General features: G+C 34.7%; 1 protein-coding gene across 1 annotated transcript; it reads right to left on the bottom strand.

Moving 5' to 3' along the window:
* Positions 1-14,086: 14,086 nt before the first annotated feature.
* On the bottom strand, positions 14,087-17,815 carry LOC145615193 (uncharacterized). Its single transcript, XM_081670264.1, has 2 exons — positions 14,959-17,815; positions 14,087-14,643 (listed from the first exon to the last, which is right to left on the bottom strand). The coding sequence occupies exons 1-2, from the start codon at positions 17,813-17,815 to the stop codon at positions 14,258-14,260; spliced, it is 3,243 nt and encodes a 1,080-aa protein (XP_081526390.1). The 3' UTR covers positions 14,087-14,257.
* Between the last annotated feature and the right edge of the window lie 1,338 nt (positions 17,816-19,153).

Here is a 19,153-nt window from a genome sequence, read left to right as displayed (position 1 = left end):
TTCTTGAAGGTCTGCGTTGGGTATCAAATGAGGGAAAATAATTGATCGTTGACGTCAAATTTGGAGAAAACGGGAACTCATTACGGGAAGAGCCATGTAAACTGCGGAAATACCAATTTGCCCATCATTTAAATGAAAAATAGACTGAAATGCCCTTGATATTAACAATACAAGTTGATATCAGATATCAACTTGTATTTGCTCTGTTATAAACACGATTTTCAACATCCCAAGATAGCAAGTGCTACACTTAACATACATATCGTGGTTTTATCACATATATAAATAACATAATATCCATATTGATGTTTGTTGTAAGAAAAACATGCCTACAAAAATCATGTCAAGGAGTTATCACAAAAAAAAAAAAAAAAAAAAAAAAAAAAAAATCATGTCAAGGATTAACATAATGATTTCACAACGGAAAAACCTTGAAGCTGGATGATCAAGGTCTTCTTTTATTGAAATAAACACACCCACTCTTCAATTACTCTTATTTAAACAAGGAAAAGCTTGATTCAGGCCTTAGGACCAGCAGTAAGCTGGCGAGCTAAGCGGTCACCGTCAGGCATTGAGGCAATATGCAGAATAAGGTGCTCAGTAGAAGGGTGAGGAACAACAAGTTTGTGAGCAGCTAATTTGTGAGCTACTGCCTTGTGAGAAACTTTTCCTCCGGATGCAAATAACTTATCAATAAGAAAACCGGCTAAGATCCCAACTCCAATAGCTGCTCCAATGCTAAATAAAAATGAAGAGGCTAATATAACAGCACTAGCTGCTGTTGTAGTGACAGCGATTCCAGCAGTTGTCAACATTGAAGTGACGGCAATAGAACCCACAATCTCGGCTCCTATCCCCGCTCCCACAGACGCTATTGTCTCCACCGAATCCTTTGTAAAAGTCTTGAGGGGGTGATCGGAGGTACACGTATCCCACGCTATCATTCCAACTTGCAAAAGTATTAGTGCTGCCCCAGCTCCTTTAGCTACCCTTGCCAGCCTAGCATATGTAGGATTGTTAGATAATATATAAATCTATTATCTAACAAAGAGATGAGAGTTAGACGATTTTTTTTAGTATTAGGATTTTTTATTTTATTTTTTTACTTTTACCACTTTTATAAAAACACGAAATCTATTTTCACCTTTTTTTTTTTTTTTTTTTTTTTTTTTGAGGGGAAATCTATTTTCACATTTATCCCAATTTAATTAGGACAATCAAACTTTACCTTGGCCTTGTTTGGCAAGTGGCTATTGCCGGTTGGTTGTTAGCTGATTTACTTGGCTTGTTTATAATAGCTTTTGAAATTAGCTGTTTAATCTGGCTGTTTATAAAAGTGTTTGATAAATTAATTGTTGGCTGTTTATTAGATAATTTGTGGGCCAACAAGCCAAAAGCCAACAAAAAAAAGCTACTCAAAGCAGCTTTTTCATTTTGGCTTAAAAACTAGCTTTTTCACTGGCTAAAAAGCCAATTACCAAACACATTTTTTGGCTGTTTGACCACATAAAAAAGTCAAAAGCCAAAAGTTAACCAAAAAGCCATTTACCAAACATGGCCCTTATCTATTAACTATTACTAAAACAATACATTGCTGACATCATCAATTTTCAAATTAGCCTACGTGTCATTTTAACATTAAAAATTTTCCCTCCATTTTCTATGAGTGATGTCATCATTTATTTTTTTAATCTTTGTACTATACACTTTTCTAACCAAAAAAAATCACCACTCGTTTTTACACAAATTATAAACTTTATTTTATGCATAATAATAAAAAATTAATTAAATCGTGCAATGCACGAGTCTAATCTAGTATTTATATAATAATTAGGAGTATTTGGAGTTTGAATTTTGATCTTATTTTTATATAATTAGGACATTAGGTACGTAAATGAATGATAGGAAATTTTAGATTTTAACACCACAAAAAAACGAAAAATTGGTTTTTAACACTACAAAAAAAAAAATTTAAAAAAAATTTAAAAAAGCTTTCATTTTAACACCACAATTTTTTTTATAAAATTAGATTTTATCTCCACTTAACGGTTGTCGTCCAACTTTATGTTAAGTATGGTCCATTGTACCACGTGTCACATATCATTAGTTTAAAAAAATTAAAAAAAAAAAAAAAAAAAAAACAAAACCCTAAACTAGCCCAGCCAACCCCATCTCCACCATCGGCACGGCGGCGCCGGCTGCTACCGCACCCAAACACTCCCATTCCCAGCCCCAGCCGCCGTAAACTTCATCCCCTCCCTTTCCCCCTCCCCAAAACTGAAAATACCTCCCCACTACCGCTTAAAATGGGCGGCCGTTTTTCAAACCTCCCAAAATCGACCACCATCACGCCCACTAATGGTCAAAAACGGTCAGTTTAGGATCTAAGGGCGTGTTCGGCAAAATGTAGCTGTTAGCTGTGTATGTAGCTTTTAGCTGTCAACAAGTTATAGCTGTGAAAATAGATAATTTAGGTATTAGTGTTCGATAAAAGTAACGGTCGCCTAGTTGTACATATAAAATTAATATTTTATATTTAAAACTATAGATTAAATTTTCAAAAGCTACCTCTACTTTCAAAAGCTAACATTTCTAACTTTTCATAAAAGCTATCTCCACCGCTTAAAGCTACTCTAACCACTATTTTGCCAAACACTCACATTTTTTGTTAAGTAGTGGTTTTGACCAAGTTAAACCACTAAAAGCTACTCAAACATTAGTGCCGAACACGCCCTAAGTGGTCGATCTCAACCATAAACTAGTCGTTTTCGACCCTTATAACCCCTTTTGGTGGCGGTTTGGGTGGTTCGAAAAACGACCACTCATTTTTGGTGGTCGTTGGGGCAAGGTTGTCAATTTTAGTGAGGGGGAAAGGGAGGGGGCGTAGAATCCGACGGATTTCGCTGGAAACGAGGGTTTTTCGGTGGGGTTGTGGCTGGTGCCGCCCAGCCAGCGGTGGGAATGGGGAGTCTGGGTTAGTTTAGGGTTTTTTAAAAAAAAATTAATTATTTTCTTCTAATAATATGCTGACACGCAAGCAAAGTTGATCGTACTAAACGAATTTCATCCATAAACAAGTTAAGTGGTGGTAAAAGCCATTTTTTTAGAAAATTTGTGGTGTTAAAATAAAAGGTTTTTTTTTATAGTGTTAAAATCCATTTTCTGACTTTTTTGTCATGTTAAAATCTAAAATTTTCTAAATGATAACTAGATGAAAGCCTGTGCGATGCATGGTTTTTCATACATGTATCTTAAGAGAAGATATTTTCCTATATACTCTAAGTTTTTTTTTTATATAATTTTTTTTATTTATTTTACTATTTAATAATTTCAGACAAAAAAAAACTTTTGATGTAATTTTTAATGCGACATTCTTTAATGTGAAAGATAATATTTTTTTATTTTAAAATATTTTAAATCCTAAATCACTATTCGTTCTTTTTTTACACTTGAAATTAAACTCTCAAATCTAATCTAATATACTACCTCCGTTTCTTATTACTTGCAACAAATGAATATTTTATATCTCACAAATAATACCCATTTGTTGCGAGTAATAAGAAACGGAGGTAGTATAAATTAAAGAGGAGTTTATTCTTAAGGTTTTAGAGAGCCACGTTGGGTTTAATTTTCTTAGTGCGCAAGGTAAGATTATAAATTTTAGTTGTAACCAAATAAATAAGATATTATTTATTTCTTTTAGATCGAATTAATTAATTCAAATGTCACGCAAGCAAAATTGACGAATGATATTTTTAAGTTTAAATTAATTAAATATAAAAAATAATCTTTTTAAAATGGAAAAATTGACAAGAATAATCCCAACTTTGCCTCATTCGCCCAAAATAATCCTAACTTTGGATTATTTTTTATTAATCCAAACTTTAATATTAATTTGCTTCAAATGGTCCCAGCAGGTCATCTAACTTATTATAACAAGTTGGATGACACGTGTTGGTACCTAATTGGTCAATAAATAAATTAATAAATTTAAAATGTTATTTTTTAAGAAAAAATATTACTTCCTCCGTTCTTTTTTACTTGACCCGCTTTGACTTTTACACTATTCACGACCCCTCCTTTGACCGTCTTTTGTGAATAATGTGTAATGAAAAACATATTCATGTAGTATGTTTTTGAATTTGCATTGTCTCAATAAGTACTATCATAATATATAACTTTTACAACTTTTGCTCATGGAGAATCAAAGTTATTAATCGTTAAAGTTTTACATTGGCAAGCGTGATAAAATAAACAGGTCAAGTAAAAAAGAACAGAGGAAGTAATTAAAAATTAATTAAGAAAACCAACCCACCAACCCCAACCACCTTCTCCTCCGCCCAACCTGCCACCGACCCCCTGCCCTCCAGCCCTGGAAGCGCGCATTCCTCCTCCACCCGCGTCGTCTCCGCGCAGCCCCTCTCCCTCTTAACCACCAACCCTCTTCCCCTATGAAACCCTTTAAAACCCAACATCCCACCGTTGCTTTCCTCCACTCCCTTGACCCTCGTTTTCCTCCCATCGCCGCCGCTATTATTCTCCACTCTATCGAGCCGATGTTGCTCTTCTCCACTTCATCGAGCTGCCGCTATTTCTCGGCCCGAAGAGATCATTGATAATGTTGTGGCTCTTGTTATTGGGCATTTGCGATGGACGCATCTTGGTTTTCAGTCGTGAGGTGGGTGTTGGGTTGTGGAGGTAGAATGATGAAGGTGGTTGGGTTGGTGTTGGTGGCTCAAGGGAGGTAGGGTGGTGGACTGGTGGAGGTGGCTGGCTTAGTTTGCAAAATTAATTAGCTTTTTTTTAATTATTTAGTTTTAAATTAGTTAATTAAGTATTAATTTTGTTTGAACAAAAAATAAGTATTAGTTGGTAACAAATAAAAAAATAAATAATAGAATAATCATGTTTTTATAATAAAATTAAAATAAAATCATATTTTTGACCAATCACGTGGTGACACGTGTAAAATAATTTTTTTTAAAAAAATAATTACCTACTCAACAGGTTACCGGTCACTTGGGACTATTTACAGCGGAGTTATATCAAAGTTTTGATTATTAAAAAATAATCCAAAGTTGCGATTATTTTGGGCGAATGAGGAAAAGTTGGGATTATTCTTGTCAATTTTTCCTTTTATAATATGAATTTTATCTAAATATGTAACAAATTTTAGCACATATATACAATATAAATATTTTTAAAAATGTCAAACAAACTGTGCATCGCACGGGCTTCATCTAGTTTATATCATTTTGTAAATTTCTTTTGATCTTGATCTCAGCTTATTAATCAGATATTTGAACAATTAATTTTATAAGATAATTTTTATCATCCCATAGTTATAATACGTAAAATCACACAAAAAATAAATTTTGTAATTAGATCATACTCATAATATTTTGGATTATTTTTAATTTCTATTATTTGTTAAGTATAATTATTCAATTAATTTTATGTAACTTATCCCCTAATAAATATTTTGGTCTGAACATTTAAAAAAAAAATATGTAGTACATAAATATATGCAACAAAACATGTATATTATTTATCTTCCATTTCGATAGATAATTATAAAAAAAATTGTTATACTATGAAATTTTATATAAATACCTATCTAAGACCCTGTTTATCTCACCTTAAAAAAAATATTTAGTAAAAATAAATTCGGTTCAGTAAAAATAGTTTCAGCTCAGTACAAATAATTTTAGTTTAGTAAAAATAATTTCTGTTCAGCAAAAATAATTTCAATTCAGTAAAAATAAAGGGGGTTGGGATCGGGATGGGAAAGGGGTTTTAGAGGGTAGGGGGATGCCGGAATTCGGGAAAGGGGAAGGTCGACGCGGCCAGAGGGGGCAGGGGATGTCGGAAAAGCTGAAAGTGGGGGTGGGGGGTGGTTGCGAGGCCGGAGTAGGGCAATGGGGGTGGTCGGCTTCATGGGACAATCGTATACTTGAGAAAAGGGAGATCGGCGCGTCGGGGTAAGTGGCTGGGGTCCTGGGGAGGTTGGTGCACCGAGATCGGTGGCTGAGGAGGCTGGCGTGTCGAGGTTAGTGGCTGGGAGGTTGGCGTGCCGGGATTGGTGGCTGGGGAGGTCGGCGGGCTGGGATCGGTGAAAGGGGAGGTGGTTTGGCTGGTGGGTGGTTTTATTATTAATTAATTGTTTTTTTTAATTTTTTTTATTTGGACTAATCGGGTGTAAACAAGTGTCAAGTAACTTGCTACAGCAAGTTAAGTTACCGGTTGGGACCATTAAAAAAGATCGGGGGTAAAGGTGGGATTATTAAAAAATAATCCAAAGGTGGGATTATTTTCAGCGGACGACCCAAGGTGGGATTATTCCAGTCAGTTTTTCCTTAATATTATTGTGAATTTGAAATACGACGCTATGACCCTAATTTGAACATAGTGACCTTTATTATTCATATTGACCGGTATATAAAATATTTCACTAATAACCTCTTATAGTCTATATATTACCAAAATGACTTTTATTTCAACATATTGACCTTTTTTTTTAGAAAAAATTGCTCCCATTAATCTAAACTTTGCCTGGTCCTCCTAAATTAATCCCTACTTTGGATTATTATATCACTCCCAACTTTAGGGGTATTAATTTCTATTGCACCCAAATGACTTGAAACCGGTTGAAGAGGTAAACTTTGTTGACTTGTGATTAGTTGCACACGTGTCGCTACCGGATTGGTTCAAAAGTAAATAAATAAATAAAATTACAAAACATAAAATAAAAAAAAAAAAAAAACAAAACCACCCAACCCGCAGCCACCCACTGCCAGCCATCCCCGTTTCCCCCGGAGCACCGGCCACCAAAGCAGCAGCCGGAAATCTGAGGGGAAGGGCGAAAATCGACAGATTTCGGTCACCGCTGGTGTCAGCGACACCGCTATCGGCGTTAGAGAGAAGCTTCGAGGTGGGATCGGCCAAACCAAAGTCCAGCGATACTGGCTGGTAAACCTCCAGAATGGGCCGACGAAGCCGAAGAAAAAGTCGATCGAGGGAGAAAATCGAAGAGTAAGGGGCGGAAACGAAGGGGAAGAGGGCGGAAACGGAGGCGAAAGTGGAGGAAATGGGGTGACGGTCGTTTTCCGGCAGCGAGAAAGGGGTTTTCGGGGGCGGGGAAGGGAAAGGGGTGGGTTTCGACGGCGGGGGAGGGCTACGCGCTGATTTTCGGCAACGAGGGAGGAGTATTCGAGGGTGGGCTGGCCGCCGTTTTCCGGCAGCGGGGGAGGGGTATTTTCTGGGATAGGATAGGGGCTGGGTTTGGTAGTTTTTTATTTTTTTTTAATTTTTGTTTTTCTTTTTATTTTTAATTTTTTTTGGACCTATCACATGTTGATACGTGTCGGGTAACTTGCACTATCAGGTTAGATTACCGGTAGGGTGCAATAAAAATTAATACCCCCTAAAGTTGGGAGTGATAAATAATAATCGAAAGTATGCATTAATTTGGGCGGACGAGGCAAAGTTCAGATTAATGGGAGCAATTTTTCCTTTTTTTTTATTATAGTGACCCTTTTTTTATTAGTAAAACAACCATAGTTTCTCTAATGTTAATGGTCTACAATAAATTAGTGTGAACCAGGTGAGTTTAATAATTTGTAAATCTGTATAGTTTTAACGATAATTAAATTATTTTTAGGAAATTTTGATCTTTACCCCAAAAAAAAAAAATTAAAAAACTGATATTGGATAAAAAGGAAAATAAAAAAACCCTACACCCTAACCTAGCCACCATCGGCAGCCCTACCTCCATCGTCAGCACCCCCTCTCCATCCTGTCCCACCCTGCCACCAGAACCCCTTCCTTGACCGGGGGAACCACCCCAGCCAAAAAACCCGACCCAAATGGAAATTTCCACCAAACAAATTAACTAAATGTTTAAAATTCTTGGTTATGACCCATCCAAGAAATAATTATTTTGGGACGGGATGATGGGCTCGACTTCTATTCCAGGCCGGATTTTTATGTTTGAGACTAGAAAATTTAATTTTAAGAATCGAATAACTTAGAACTATATAAATATATATGAATATATATATGTGCATATATATATATATATATATATTATATATACATACATACATATACATACTAGGTTAGATCCCGTGTCATGCACGGTAATTTCAATATTTATCATTAGTTTAATACAATTATTTTACTATAAAAAATAATATCAAACTGCAAAATAGGATGAAAGTCCTGTAATTACAATTTTTTTGAATCTTTAAAGAAAACAGAGGAAAAAATGCATGCACGACTAATAAAAATAACCATGGATTACATTACAAAGTTATAGATAATATTACATTATTGTATTATATGACTTTGTTCCCGTCATAAAATAAATAAATATATAAATCCTTATTGAATGTGTAAAAATGACTATACTTGCCAAATAGAAAAGAAATATTATTGTAAAGTAATTATTAAACTAAATACTTCTCTAAGAAGCTTTGAAAAAAAAAGGAAAAAATAAAATAAAACCTTTTGGAGGGAAAATCTTTAACCAGGTTATGACAAGTGTCATTTCTGGTTTCGCCTTTAGTATAGGTATATATTGATATATATATATATATATATATATATATATATATATATATATATATATATATATATATATATATATATATATATATATATATATATATATATATATATATATATATATATATATATATATGTAAATCTTAGCGGTACCCAATTATTCAAATGGCACACAAGCAAAATTGGCGAATGAAATTTTTAAATATTATCTTTTGATATTAAAAATTTTATCTAAATATTTAACCAATTTTAGCACATTAATAAAAAAAATTACTTTAAAAATTCCAACAAACCGTGAATTGCACGGGTTTCATCTAGTAGTAGATAATAAGGTAAAAGTTGAAATCTAATACGCTAGCCGTCTCTTCTCTTTTTTCTCTCTATGGTTCTTAAAAAAAACAAGTGTTTCATAAGCTGGAGAAATTTGGCTATTTTCGACCCTTTTCCTTCACTCTTTGAAGGTTTTATCTATGTACCCCTACAGTGGGTTTGAGTGTAGTAAGTGCCCCTATGGTGGGCTTTGTTTTAGTTTTGTTTTTTATTTTGAGTTTAGTATGGTACAAGTTGTTTTATGAGTGAAGATTTGTGTAGGATCGAAAAAGAAGTTAATCCTTCGATTATTATCAGATGAATCAAGGAAAATTTTTCTTCACGATTACAACAGATCAATAGACCCCTCGTCGAAAAAGGTTGTAAATCACAGCGATATGAAAGAAGGTGTGAATAATGTATGATTTGCAACAACGATCGTATGCTGAAAGGATGTTTTTATTTGATTTAATTATCATGTATTTATTAGATTATAATCTCTTTGTAGATGTAGTATGACTATTTAATCTTTATTAAAAAAAAAAAAAAAAAAAAAAAAACCTTATTAAGAATAGTCTTAGGGCCTGTTCACATTTACTTAATTTCAGTTCAGTTCAGCTCTAATCAGTTCAGTTCAGTTCAGCTCTTAATTTCCCTCTCACATAAAATATTCATTTCAGCTCAATTCAGTTCAGTTCAGTTCAGCTCCAATCAGTTCAGTTCAGTTCAGTTCGGCTCATCAATTCAGTAAATATGAACAGGCCCTTAATCATTTTTAAAGATATTATGCATAATTTTAGGGGGGGGGGGGGGGGAACAGTCTAGTCCAAGATCATTTTTTTAAGGGGTTTTGGACCAGACCGAAAATTTTTTTTCTTAGCCCAAAGATTGAATCGCTTACTTCGGTCAAACTTGGAGTTAGTCCGATACCGTTTGGTCCATTTTTCCGATCCGAACTGGGTTTTTGAACACCACCCTCACTTAGGGCCTGTTCTCTTACGTTGAAATTCGGTTCAGTTCAGTTCAGCTCAGCTCAGCTCAGTTCAGTTCAGTTTAGTTCAGCTCTTAATTTCCTTCGCTTATAAAATATTCATTTTAGTTCAGTTCAGTTCAGCAGAGTTCAGTTTAATTCAGTTCAATTTAGCTTAGTTCAGTCACTGAGAACTGACCCTTATATCATAATAACATACAATACAGGTTTATATAATAATTTAGGAGTTAATTTTTGAACTGTCAATCACAAGCTTCCAAATCTTTGATTCTCACTAGTCACCATAGGCTCCCAAACCATTTATAAGGCAGAAGATCTAAAACCCCTATCAAGTATCAAGCCCTCTTGATCACCTAAAGGGATTATTAGACAAACTTGGTGGTCATATAATGAAGAATATGAGGGAACAACAAAACGTTATTAGGAAATGAAGATCCCTATTAAGAATTACAACACTTTGGATCTTGCATAAGTTACAAAAAGAAACACTATAGACTGTGAGTTCTCTAACGGCTGAGGATAAGAAAAATGTGGTAGCTTGCAAGATGGTTGAAAAGAAAACAAGACAATTTTATATAGAAGGTCCCTCTTTTGAAATTTTGTTTATTTTGGGTATCATCATATGGTCTAAAAACAAACACACTTGCCTAGTTGCCATGTTAGTCATATCATATAATTGCTTGTTCTTATGTTTAAATTGCCTAAAGATAAGTACAAATCAATGGAATCGATCTTTGGTGTACTTCCTCCATTAAGAATTTTAATTTGTAGCAATTTGAAGTGATACACTTGTAAATGATTGTACCAATTTGAAGAATTTTAATTATATCAACTTTTATTATAAATCGTCAATATTATGAATATGTACATTATTAATGATTTAACGACATCTATCTATCTATACTAATATATTAAAAGGCGTTTCTAGCAACGTCCACATGTCACGTAAGCTCCCCTCACTACGCCACGTTATCCATTCAAGTACTCATTACGCCACGTGGCTCTCCCTTCTATTGGTTTTCATTACATGTCATGCACTCATAATAATAAAATAAAAAAAAGTTCTCCACAAGATTTGAACTCATAGTTTCTAATTTTATAATTAAATGTCTTACCACCAAGTTATGTGATTTTGTATATAATCTTTTGAATACAAAATATTAATATGTAGCAAAAGACAAATGAATAACAAATTTAATTACAAGAAAATTAAATCATAAATTACAATGTATACTAATGATGAGTTAGTTTGATGTAATAATCCGGGACATCGCCAGGCTAAAAAAACTAGTTTTAAATGATAACATGTTGTAAATAGGGATGCATAAAGTAAGCAATTATATATAGGAGAGCTTGATTATTGCTTGTTCGTAAGTAACTAAGTACCGGTTCGTTTGGCATCGTATTGAATTTTCCCGAAACTATGTCAAGAAGATGGACTCCCTCACAGAAGGCTGCATATTTCAGCGAACAATCAGAGACTGTGCTTCATCGTTAGATCTAGTTTCTCATCATCATAGTTTCTTTAAAGAGGATTTTTACTTGATTAATTTAGATTGTATTTTACTTTTCTATATTGCTTATTGTAGATGCCGTATGGCTTTCAATTAATGATATTTATCTTACCCTTCAAAAAAAAAAAAGTACGGGTTCGTTTGGCATCGTTGTGGTTTTCTGTTTTTTGGTTTTTTGTTTTTTAAAAGTATATTATTTATGTCACATAATGAATCAAAAATTATTTAGACTTATTTAAATCATGATAATTTTGAAAACTAACAACAGAAATGAGGAAACGCCTTTTTCTTGTTTTCTGTTTTTGGTTTTTAGTTTTAAAAAAAAAAACAGAAAACTGAAAACCAAAAATGATGCCAAACAAGCCCTACATATCTAGATTGCCTATTTGAATTTTGTAACAATTTGATTGACAAACTTGCTAATGATAGTTAATAATTTTAATTATAATTAGTAGTTATTATAAAAAGTGATATTATGAATATATATACTCCATGTATATTAATAATGACGACAATTGTTTTTGAAAATAATAAAAATAACATGTCAAATGACAAATTAGGGAGAAATAGAATAGAATGGCTTTTTATTATTCATCAATTGGTAGAGTATTTATACAAAACCTAAGAACATAAGATAGGAAACAATTTTCCTAAAAGATATACTTAAATAATATCTTAATATATAATAAACCTAAATATATTATTCTCCTAATAAGATTAACACGAAAAATAAATCACACATATATTTTCCGATATTATCTCTAACACAAAAGTTAGTGTGTGAATGGTATAGAGTCAATTTATTGTGAAATGTGAAACAGGGTAAGTGTTGTCTTTACTTACCTTTATATGGCTTGATATAAATTGGATAATTTGATTGGTATAAAAAGAAAATGATCCTCACTTTGTTCTTTTTACTTGCCCCGTATATCTTTTTAAGGTATACAATTCATCAATCCATTTTCTATATAGGAAAATTCTCTTTTGAATTAGGTTGTAAACGGGTTTAAATCCTCTGTCCCATTTTTCATGTTTCATTTGTGTTTCACTTAGTATTATTGGTTGTAATAATTACAAGGTCCCACTTCTCAAATTTTAAAAGGCAAATAAATATTTTAAGAACCAATTATATTTAGTGGAACACCAGTGGAACACAAAATATGGGACAGATGATTTTCTCCCGTTGTGAACTAATCTATCCATTTTTCCTCATTACTTTTTTATTTCAAAAAACCTTATGGAAGATCGAGAAATTGAGGCAAGTAAATAGAGTTGCATGGAGTAGCAATAGGATAGCTTGATTGGTCCACCTTGAAAAATAAAGGTGGGGGTTTAGTTGTATCTACATGACTACATAGTCATGGCTTGCTAGATTGTCTCATGTTCAGTTGCCGGCTAACTAACTGATCGGACAAAATTATGCTAGAACCAACTTTTGTCCTAGTGCAAGTCACTGTTTTAAAGTTGACACTTATTTGCATATAATAATAATTGTGGTTCCTAAAAATTTGAGAGTGCTAAAAGCCTAAAATAGTAAAAGTTGCACTAGAATCTTGAAGAGTCGAAGGGTCAATTTATTTGGGATTTTGGTAGTGAGAATAGTTTGTGAAGTGGAATTGGGATTTAGAGGGTAAAATGTCGACCGAAAACCAACTAATTCTATTGACAATTTTTTGTTTAATAACGGAAATAGTTTTGGTAATTAGGAGATGAAGATGTGAATTGATGTTTGGAAATTACAAATTGAAATATCTATAAATCCCTAGAGGTATTCCAATGGTAAGGACTTAGGAATGTCGGTTTATCAACTAAAATTAAAGGTTGAAGGTTCGATTCTTATCTAACTTCTAATTTCCCTTCAAATTAGATACGAGCTGAGTAGTATAATAAATTAATAATACACTAGCAAATGAATGTTTAGAAGGTTGGGAATATAAGAGGCTTTTAATCACTTGGTAATAATAAATTTATAATTAAAAATTTATGAAGTAATAATATAGAATTGATCCATTATTCTTTTGACATAAAAGTAGTCAAAGGAGGAAATGGAGTCAAGTGAAACATGATCATGATAATGATAGTTTTAGGCTTTAGGGGACCATTTGGAAAGTCATGTGAGCAATAAGCCTTAAGCGTGGTTTGTTCTTAATTGTCTCCTAAGCTCCAACACAAGGCCCTCATATTACTACATACATAAATTACATACACATTATATTATGTCATTATGTGCACTTTTGCTTTGTAACTCTTCATAACCTCTAGAAACTTTTAGTAAATAATAGATAGAGTACATGCAAAGTAGATGTCAAGATACTCATGCTTGTAAAGTTGACAAACAACGACCGATGATCACAGAAACGCGAACTCTAGTCATGTCGCGGCAATAAATGCCTATCCTTAATAGTACCTATATGGCTATATATACGATGTATTTTCATCTACACTGGACCTTACTTGATTCTTTTAGTTAGAGAGAAACTTTCTTTTCAAAGAAATTAGTTTAGCCGAGAAAACAGTCTTTTCGTCTCTAAATGTTATTCCTACTTTGACTTTTCCTGTGACTATGTGAGAATCATTGAATCATTGTCAAAGTAGAAACAACATAATATATTGTTAAGAAAAATAACGGTATGCTTATTTGCATTCAAAAGTATTGAATAGGAAACTTAAATTGAGAGAAACGGAATTTAGAGCAAAAGGAATTGAACACATTGATAGTTCCTACAAAGCTGTACAATCATAACTAAGGTTTTCTTATCTTGGCTAATGTGGTAAATGACATGAAATGATAAATTATGACCACATTTTTCTAAAATGACTACAATAAGGAATTTAAAGAAAAAGACTACTAAGAGATTTAACAAAGAAAAAAAAAGAATCAACTCTGAGTTGAAGGCTGTTTTATTAAAGGTTGAGAAGTTTTTCCTAATTCTTCAGGAGTTGTTTTCACCTCCATGAGCAAGGCTACTACTTCCTTCATGGTTGGCCTCTCTGACGGTGCCGAGTTCACACAGAACATGGCTATCCCAAGAGTCTGAAGCATCTCTTGCACCATTTGGTCTGGTAGTCCCTGCAGTTTCGCGTCTAATACTGATACTGCTGGTTCAAAGCTTCCCATTTTCTTCTTCACCCATTCAACTATGTGTTGTCCATCTCCCATCAGCTGGTTTTCGATTGCATTGCGTCCGCTTAGGATTTCCAGAAGGACTACTCCGTAACTGTATACATCGCTCTTTTCTGTTATGTTCATTGTGTAACCATACTCTGCAACATATGTACAGATTGTCAGACTAACTGTTATAACATGATAAAACTCAGTAGTAAAATTATGACAGTGTTTTATGAATTAATAATGCTGTAAATCTTTTCCTGAGTGTCTGCACCACTGAATCCGTGGCCTTAAATCACGACTTCAAATAATGTGACAACAAGGTTTGCTTCATTAATCGAAACATTGAAAATAAAACACATGCAACAGATAATTATAAAAACAAACATTATACAGTAACATAATTCTATGCATTTCCTGTTAAATGATTAGAGAATCACAAGTAATTTAAGATGAAGAAATAAACTTGCCTGGAGCAATATATCCATAAGATCCAGCAACTTTGGAAATGGCATGATGATAGGTAGCAGAATGCATGAGCTTAGCCAACCCGAAATCAGCGAGGTAAGCTTCATACTTAGCATCAAGAAGTATGTTATTGCACTTAACATCTCTGTGGATAATCGAAGGCACGCAATCGTGATGAAGATATGCAAGACCTTGAGCTGATCCAACAGCAATTTTGTACCTCGTTTCCCAGTCCAAGTTCCTGTTATTCTGTAACAACTGCTGCAAATTCCCATTTGGTACAAAATTGTAAAGCAGTAGCTTTATACTTCTGTTTGAACAATACCCTAAGAGCTTTACAATGTTTCGATGTCGAATATGACCAAGAATCTGTATTTCTGCAGTGAAAGAATCAATTACTTCATCTTCTTTCTTTGTTTTCCACAGTTTTTTGACAGCAATCAGCTCTCCTGAGGGCATGTCTGCCTTGTAAACAACACCTGAACACCCTTTTCCAATGATGTTTTCGTCTTTCAAGCAGTCTAGTATGTTGTCGATTGTGAAACCGAACTTTTGGAAAGGAATGAAAGTCCAAGGATAGGAGAAATCATCTGAACCTGCTGCAGCAGCACAGTTTGCACCTGATTTTTCGACTATGTACCTGCGATTTCGCATAACAACTATCCATGAAACTGCAAGTGCAATTGTAACTGATGCAAGGATCACAAATATCAGAGCTACTGTCTTGGCAGATTTTAGCCCGGTTTTCCTGAAGAAACTCGAAGAACATGTGGAGCCATCAAGGGACTGGCAGAGGTTATTGTTCTCAAAGAAGGAATTTGGACTTAAGGTTTTGAAAAAAGGGGTGACAGGAATTGGACCTGCAAAGTTGTTGCAGGAGATATTCAAGGAAGTGAGGCTTGTCAGTAAACCAAGGATAGCGATTTTACCCGAAAGCATGTTGTGAGAAAGATCAAGAGACTGCAGTTGTGTCAAACTAGATATTGGTTCAGGTACTTCACCACTTAAAGAATTATGACTCAAGTCCAAGCTGATGGATAAGCTTGTCAAAAAGCCGATTTCAGGTGGGATTGCTCCTGAGAAGTTATTGAAGCTCAAATCAAGCAGTGTAAGCTTCTGCAAGTTTCTGATGGATTTCGGAATTTGCCCTGATAACAAATTTTTGTTAAGGATGAGTTTATCCAGGTAGCTGAAATTCCCAAAACTCTGAGGAATTTGTCCTGTAAAGCTGTTTCGACTCAGATCAAGCTGCTCGAGATTTACTAGCTCTCCCAACTCTGCCGGGATCTCTCCTGTCAGATGATTATTGTGCAAATCAAGCAGCTCGAGCACTGTAATATTACCTATCTCATGAGGAATATGACCTGAAAAACGATTCATGTATAAGTCAAGAAATAAAAGATTCTGCAACTGTCCTATCTCTTTCGGAATCTGTCCAGACAACTGGTTTTCACCAAGCCTCAGTCTCACCAAAGACTGACAATTCGCAACACCTCGAGACAAGCCACCAGTCAATGAATTCCCAAGCAACATTAGCTTGCTGAGCTTCTTTAACCTAAAAATTTCCTCTGGAATCAATCCAGTGAGCTTATTCCTCGAAAGATCAAGCGTGTAAAGTTCACTGCAATTCCCAAACTCAGCAGGAATAGTCCCTGACACCGAGTTTCCCCACAGGAAGAAACTCTGCAGGTACTTCAGATCACCTATCTGTGGTGGAATCGAGCCTGACAGTTGATTTTTATCCAACTGCAGAGTAGTCAGACTAGTACAGTTGCTCATCTCAGAAGGAATCGAACCTGTGAGCGCATTATCAGACAGATGAAGCTGCTGTAACAGCACCAGCTTCCCCAATTCACCAGGAATCTCCCCTGACAGATTATTAGCCGATAAATCAAGCACAACCAACGCCGAACAATTGGATATCTCAGCTGGTATACTGCCTGTCAGAGAATTCCCCCACAGTAGTAAGCTAGTCAGCTTCCTAAGCCTTCCTAACTGAGGAGGAATCACACCCGTCATCTTATTCATATGCAAATACAAATTCGTTAGCTGAGAACACGACCCGAGTTCAGCAGGAATAGACCCTGAAATCTCGGTGTCATACACTGCAAGCGTCTCTAACTTAACAAGATTCCCGAATGCAGAAGGTAAAAAACCTGATAAACCAGTTGCAGCAACCCCAAATGTAGTCAGATTAGTGAGTAAACCCAACTGATGAGGAATCTCCCCTGTCAAATACGGGTTACCCCCAAGCCGAAACTGCTGTAGAGACACCAATGAACCCAACTGAGAAGGTATTGACCCGTTTAAGAGATTATCTTGTAGACAAAGTACCTCCAAAGAGGTCAGGTTCGAAAGCGAAGGCGGTATCCTACCTGAAAGCCTGTTAGCATTCAAGTAGAGATATTGCAAATTAGAAAGTTTCCCAAGCTCTCTAGGAATCTCCCCTGAGAGGTTATTCTCAGATAAGTCAAGGAGACGGAGGTGGCCGAATAGGCCGAAAGACGGTGGAATGAATCCTGATATGTTGGTAGTGGAAAGGTTCAGAAGTTGTAATGACGAAAGCGAAGAAAGTTGAGAAGGAAGAGATGAAAGATTAAGGAAAATGTTTGGAAGTGAAAGAGAAATGACAGTTTGTTGGGGTGAACATGTAACTCCTTCCCATGAACATGGAGTTTCAGAGGAAGGATTCCATGTTGATAATACTGAAGATGATGATTTTGAAACAGGGTCTGCTGATGATAACAGAGAAAGTAATGCTTTTCCATCTGATGATAAACTTGAAACTGAGACTACCCAAATCATGGAAATCATATGAAATAATATTAATAATAATGTTATATGTTTGGATGTCTTCATTTAATTGTTGTTCTTTTTTTAAAAAAAAAAAAATGGTGGGGGTTGGAATGAGAGGTTTTAAGTGGTGGTTGCGACGGTGGTGGTGGTGGTGGCGATGATGATGGTCAATGGTGGTGATTAGCTATGGAGGAGACAAAGTTTATCTCTTTCATGCTTAAACTTTACACAAATGTTGTGTAGTTGAGGTAAGTGCATGTGCAAATGCTACTTCTAACTAATACTTCACTCTACATACCAATATCAAACTAAAAAAAAGGGGTCGGACTTACTTCTGCTGAACTTATTTTTTCTAAACTTTATAGTGATACTGTTTATAACAGGAAAAGACGAAGCAAAGGTTTCTTACCGGAAACGGTGCCGCCGGAGTTTGGTGTGGAGTTGTTGGATTCTTGAAGGGAGGAGAGAGGAAAAAAAAAAAAAAAAAGGGAGTGTTTGGTAATGGAGAAGGTAGGGTGGCTAGGGAGTCACAAGGTTGTATGCTCAAGGCATAGTTTAAGAGTATACTACAGTATAAGTTTATTGGGAGCCAAAAATAAGGGAGAAAATGAGGAGGATATTTTAAAAATTGGATGGTTTTGAATATAAAAATGTTATTCAAGTGCCGTGATATCGGCGCCACAAGAGTGTTGCTTTTTTGGGTTTTTGTTTGTTCTTAATGACCCTTTATATTATTAGTAGTTAATAAACTGTAATTAGTAGTTTAATTATTTTTGGTGTATGAAAATTTGGGGAACATGACAAAACTGCCCTTCTTGTCAGAGTGTAAGATACGCTTTTATCCACTCTTATAAACTCGTCTTTATTTAGGGGGTTGCAAGATTTGGGTTGGGGTTTTAAATTTTTTTATGGTTGTTTTGGTACCAATTTGTCATATTTGTGCTATAAGTTACTCTGTATTTCTTCTGTTTCATCTTTTACGGTATATTAAGTTAAGATTTAAGCTTACAAAAAATTAATCAGAAGCCTATTTAGTTTGAGTCATAAGCATGATAAGTGACTATAAGGTAAACCAAATAATTGTTTTTGTTGTTATGTTGTTATAAAGATGGCACTGGGTTGAGCTAGTCCATTGCACCACACAACAATGGAACATGAGTTTAGCTCATGCTTGCGTTGCTCTATTAAAAATTTTAAGACATCATTGTATATAATAGATTAGGCTTAAGGTAAGTGGGCATGATATGATATGACGCACAACTATCCTTATATTATACTCCATAATAGCTAGATGTCCAATATAGGCTAGTGTTTAGCTATTATACCCAATGACAATGGTAAAAGAGTAAATGTGTTTGAAATTATACAAACAAGCACACTCAAAATTCATAACAACTAGTG

Source organism: Chenopodium album, chromosome 25 (assembly GCF_948465745.1).
Source record: "Chenopodium album chromosome 25, dcCheAlbu1.1, whole genome shotgun sequence".
Lineage (NCBI taxonomy): Eukaryota > Viridiplantae > Streptophyta > Magnoliopsida > Caryophyllales > Amaranthaceae > Chenopodium > Chenopodium album.
The sequence above is the reverse complement of the archived record's forward strand: the minus strand, read 5'-3'. Positions and strand labels throughout refer to the sequence as shown.